The sequence below is a fragment of the Echinops telfairi genome, unplaced genomic scaffold (genome assembly GCF_000313985.2).
Source record: "Echinops telfairi isolate 266 unplaced genomic scaffold, ASM31398v2 ScPeMD7_443;HRSCAF=831, whole genome shotgun sequence".
In the NCBI taxonomy this organism is placed as follows: Eukaryota; Metazoa; Chordata; class Mammalia; order Afrosoricida; family Tenrecidae; genus Echinops; species Echinops telfairi.
Genome location: NW_022104341.1, coordinates 45,001,052 through 45,006,237, shown reverse-complemented (window position 1 = coordinate 45,006,237; position 5,186 = coordinate 45,001,052). Strand labels below are relative to the sequence as shown.

Below are 5,186 nucleotides of genomic sequence, written 5' to 3'. Positions count from 1 at the left end.
TAGTGACGATGAAACATACAATTTTCCTCTAGTTCCTAAATGCTTCCCAACCATCATGATCCAAATTCTACCTTACAAATCTGGCTAGACCAGAAGATGTACACTGGTACAGATAGGAACTGGAAACACAGGGAATCCAAGACAGATAATCCCTTCAGGACCAGTGCTGAGAGTGGTGATACCAGGGGGTGGGGGTGGGGTGGAAAGGGCGAACTGACTACAAGGATCTACATATAACCTCCTCCCTGGAGGATGGACAACAGAAAAATGGGTGAAGGGAGACAGTGTAAGATATGACAAAATAATAATTTATAAATTATCAAGGGTCCATGAGGGATGAGGCAGTGGGGAGGGAGGGGAAAAAATGAGGAGTTGATACCAATGGCTCAAGTAGAAAGTAAATGTTTTGAGAATGATGATGGCAACAAATGCACAAATGTGCTTGATACAATGGATGTATGTATGGATTGTGATGAGTTGTACGAGCCCCCAATGAAATGATTTCTTTAAAAGGAAAGAACAAATACTTGCTATAACATGGATGACCCTTCAAAACACCATGCTAAGGGAAGAAGCCAGTCACAAATCTTGTATGATTCTCTTTATATATGTCCAGACTAGAAGGACCCCTGGTGGCATAGTGGTTATGTGTTGGGCTGCAAACCAAAAAGCCAGAAGTTCAAAACCACCAGCTGCTCTGAGGGAGAAAGACAAGGCTTTCTACTCCATTATAGTTACACTCTTGGAAACCCACAGGGGCAGTTTTACCCTGTCCTGTAGGGTCACTGTCAATCAGATTTTTTTTTGGGGTGGGGGATGGGGGTGGGGTCCAGAATAGGCAATTTGTAAAGGCAAAACAATAGAATGTTTGCTTCAAGTGAATAGATAGCAGGAGATGGGCAGTTTCTTTTAAAAGCAATAATGTTCTAAACTTAAATTTTTGGTGATGATTGCAAGTCTGGATATACTGAAGCCATTGAATTATATGCTTTAAATGGGCGAAGTTAATGGCGTGTGATTATATCTCAAAGATGTTTAAGAAATAGATAAGGCTCTGAAATAGGGCTGAGGCAGAGAAAATGGGAATGAAGGGGCAAACTTGGAAGAAGTAGAAAGGAAAGGTGGAGCGGACACGTGGAATGATCAAGTGCTTGCATGGGGAGAAAAGGGAGTGGCTATTCCCACACAGACTTGCAGAGCTACACTGTTTAATTCTTTCCACTCCAAGGGAAGCAAGCCTGGGTCTAGGGGGCTGGCAAGCAGGATACTGACCGTTTGTGGAAACTACACTCTCAGACGTCAACAGGAACCTCGGGCATTTTGGTTGCCTTGATGTGGGAACATGTGGTCACTGAGCCACACTACCGTCGGCCATCTGGTGAGTCCAAGGCTGGCATACATTCCAGAGTCCAGGAGAGCGCTTGCCCCAGGTGGACTGAGCTGTAGTGTTAATCCTCATCATGGGAACAAGCCAAGATCCTGACTCCTCCTCTTCCCAGTTCTAAGGACCATGAAATTGAGCAGTCTGCACAAAGTCAACCGGATGCGCAGGCTGGAGTAAAGCATTACCAGCACAGCCGCTGCAGCCCGATGTGATGCAAGCTGCTGAGCTGTGTCCTTGTCTTGATCAGACACTGATCCTCAGGTTCAAGCAGCTCAGTAGCTCCTAAGAATGTAAATTCTTGCTGCGTGTCTCTGCCACTGCGCTGAGCTCCAGTGAAGGACCACCGACTTGTTCAACTTAGTATCTCCAACGCACTGCACACGGTTGGTAGCTAGAGAATATTTGTTAGTTGAAGAGGTGAAGCAACAGACAAAGTGTTGTGAGGGACATAAACATGCCCAAATCCCTGAGTTCCAACAGAGCCACAAGCTGAGTGTGAGGTTTATCCTGCACACAAAATGCACGAAGCTTGAGGAATTGGAAAACAAACTCCATCCCGGTCAAGACACAAAACCTGTATGTGGCGTGTTCCTCAAGCTTCCAGTCCAAGAAGCCACGCCTTGTGTGATGCACATTTCCTTACATCTCTAGATGGTTTTAGTTCCTATATATGTACAAATGTCTAACCAACATGACTTAGGCTTGCTGGTCTTTGAACTGTATAGTGGAATTGCATATTGCTTTTTTCTCTAACTTTTGAGATGAGTTCATTCATAGATATTGACTCATTACTATTGCCCTTTTGAGTTTCTGACGCTGTAAGTCTTGACTGGAGCGGAAAGCTCCAGCCTGCTCTGTTGGGGTGGCTGGTGGATTCACACTGCTGAGCTTCAGGCCAGCCGTTCAACACGGCATTCACTATCCCACCAGAGTCCCTTCCTGCGACTGGGGTATGCATGCCATTTTATGACTAGTATAGTAACAAATACTAAAGTGGTTGTATGTAATTAACAGAAATGTTATTTTCTGTTTGAGGCCAGAAGCCCAGCTCCTAAAGGAAGCCTCTTTGTTTTCTCTGAAGGTAGTAACTAGGCTGTAATATGGCGTCATCTTTCCCTCTATGCTCGCTAGCTTAGTTATCTCAAAATTTATCTTAGTTAAACCTAGTATGTTTAGTGTCAGTTAAAATATACCCTATACTAACTCATTAACATAAAAACTTTGCTCCCAAATGGAATTATAACCATAGGTTATAGATATAAAACACATCTTTGTTATTGTTACAGGGGGTTCCATTCAATCTGTTACCAAGACTATGCGCCTCAATTTATTTTCCACCAACTGCTGGTGGAGTGGACATTCTGCGCTTTTCCAGTTGGGCATAAAAAGCAATGCTTCTATAAACACTGTTATTATTTTGGGAGGCACTTATGTGTGTAAGATTCATTTCAAAATTCATTTTATTCTGGAACCAGTGACGAGCCAGCCTAAGGGTTTGAAAAACTAGCTTGCACAAAGAAGATTCAGGTAGGTAGACCAGTTGATGAAAGCATCCAGTGCTTCTCAAAATGTGGACCAGGATGAGCTCCATCAGAATCACCTGGGGAAGCGGTGAGTTTCCCAGGTCCAGCCAATTCACCAACCTCCGAAGATGAGTGCTAGATAGCTGTTTGAATCAGCTCCCCCACCTTCTGTGGCTCACCAGGCCCCACCTTCTGTAGATGCTGCATGCAGACCAGGGATCAGTGCCGTTAGAGAACTTTGAGAAGAGGGAAGAGACAGGGCCTTCATCGCCAGACATCAGCCTCCTTTCCTAGTTCCTTGGTGGCTCCTTACTTTGATGTGTCTTATAAGAGTGTGCAACACAAATGAAGTTTTCTTCTTCTTGTATTAAAATGACCGTCTCAAACATCTCCTAAGACTAAACCTGTCTTGTTCCTTCTTAAATACAGATAAATGCAGAGGGAACACCAGAGGAAGTTTTTCTTCAAGTCTGCACAGCAATTGACTCTATTTTCTGAAAGCAAAAATGCATGTATGATTAAGAAGAACGGAGACAGAAAAATTATTAAAGGTTCATCTCTTCACGCAATGTTTCAACTACTTCTTCTGCCCTCTCAAATCCTAACATCGCCGTTTGCTTCCCAGCTTGAACCGAGAGGTGTCTGTAATGCATGCATGGTGTGTTTGCTATTATCAGCGCTTTTCTTTCAGACAGCTGTCTGCACTCAGAGCACGCTCAGTGTTCTATCATGCAGTTCGCGGTCAGAGCTCAGTGGCAGTGAACAGCAGTGTGGTGCCAGTCTGTGTCAGAACCTGCTGGAGTGACTTTCTGGTTGTACTCTCATCAAGGTTAGCAGCCCAGAGCTTCACATTTTCCATCGTCTCCCCAGGGTTTTCAGGGTATTCTCGGATGGTACAGGGAAAAGGGGACAGCCAGGCACGGGCGTCTTCCGCCACTGGCTGTCTGCTCCTCAGCTCTCATCCTCTCCTGGCTCAGAGTAGGGGAAGGTGGGTGAGTACTCCTTATGGATGCATCGAGCAAGCAAGGTTTGATAAGGGGGGAAAATGAAGCTGTCTACCTCTTTCAAGACAGCAACAGTCAGGCTAGGATTCATTCTGAAGAGACTGGCTACTTGGAATAATGTCATAATGACTAAGAGAACAAATTGTATAACCTAGTATCTTCTATATATGGCGATGCATTTCAGAAATTATAAATGAATACAAATGGCAAAAAATAATTTAAAGGCATGAAATGATTCATTTATTAGACAAGTTTCAAATTATAGTTTCCATTTTAAATGATCACTGTATTGTCTTTTACAGCTTTCATCTACTTATCATTGTCAAACAAGGTAAAAATACGTGGTAATAACAAAGTGAGGTGTGTGAGAGCGGGCAGCCAGTAAGTCACCTTCAGCAGATTCAGATGTTGTATTTGCTTCAAATGAATCTTCCCAAATCGTTGTAAACTTTCATCATATCCATATGTAAACCTCTATTTCTTTGCATCAAGCCAGTGAAGTGTGGGTTTTCTTTTGTGCTATCAGTTGGCAAATTAGAGCTTATGATACTAATGGCGGGACTGTTCTACTCAGTCACTACAAAGGGCCATACTGTCAGTTTGCATGATTTTTTTTTTAAATGATTGTGCAGATAAGAACCCATTTCTGGGACAGAACTGTATTTTTAAAGTCATTTTCTTGAAATGGATATGTACAAATAAAATAAATGGAATATAGGATAACTTCTTTCCCATTTATTTCTACTTCACTTTACTCTGGAAAGCATTTGAAGCCTTATGGCAAAAAGAAACTGAGGCAAACAGTATTAGTTGAGAGTTACAATACGTCATTGTAGTTTTAATTTTGGCTGTAGAGCAATTTTGAGCGAATACACTGAGAACTTTTCAATGTATTTTGAATTCATGGTAATTGTCATATTCCTTTTCAATAACAACTGGGGGCTGTTAACATTGTTAGTTACCCCTGTTAACAAAAAGGGGCACTCTACTACAAGTCACTCAGCTGTCAAATCGTTTCTTTACTATCCCAAGTTGTTCCTCTATAGGGGAGTAGAAGTATTTGAGCCAGATTTAAAAAGAGTGTCTTCATTATAGTGCTGCTGTAACAAAAATACAAGGGAATGGCTTAAACAAATTTATCTTTTCAGTGTGAGGGGATTGGTGTCTAAATTCAGGGTGAGTTCTGTGTGTGTGTTTCCTGGAAGAAGGGTCGTGTATTTTCTGAGCCTCTGGATGATCTTCACGTGACTTGGCACTGCTCTTCTATTGCTTTCT

General features: G+C 42.5%; 1 protein-coding gene across 2 annotated transcripts in view; it reads left to right on the top strand.

Moving 5' to 3' along the window:
• Positions 1-4,634, top strand: part of AK5 (adenylate kinase 5) — a 331,424-nt gene extending 326,790 nt beyond the window's left edge. For both annotated transcript variants that reach the window (XM_045292114.1, XM_004699317.2), the window contains exon 13: positions 3,337-4,634. In XM_045292114.1, coding sequence (XP_045148049.1) covers positions 3,337-3,405 — 69 coding nt within the window. In that variant the 3' untranslated portion in view covers positions 3,406-4,634. The remainder of the gene's footprint in view (positions 1-3,336) is intronic.
• The last annotated feature ends 552 nt before the right edge of the window (positions 4,635-5,186 follow it).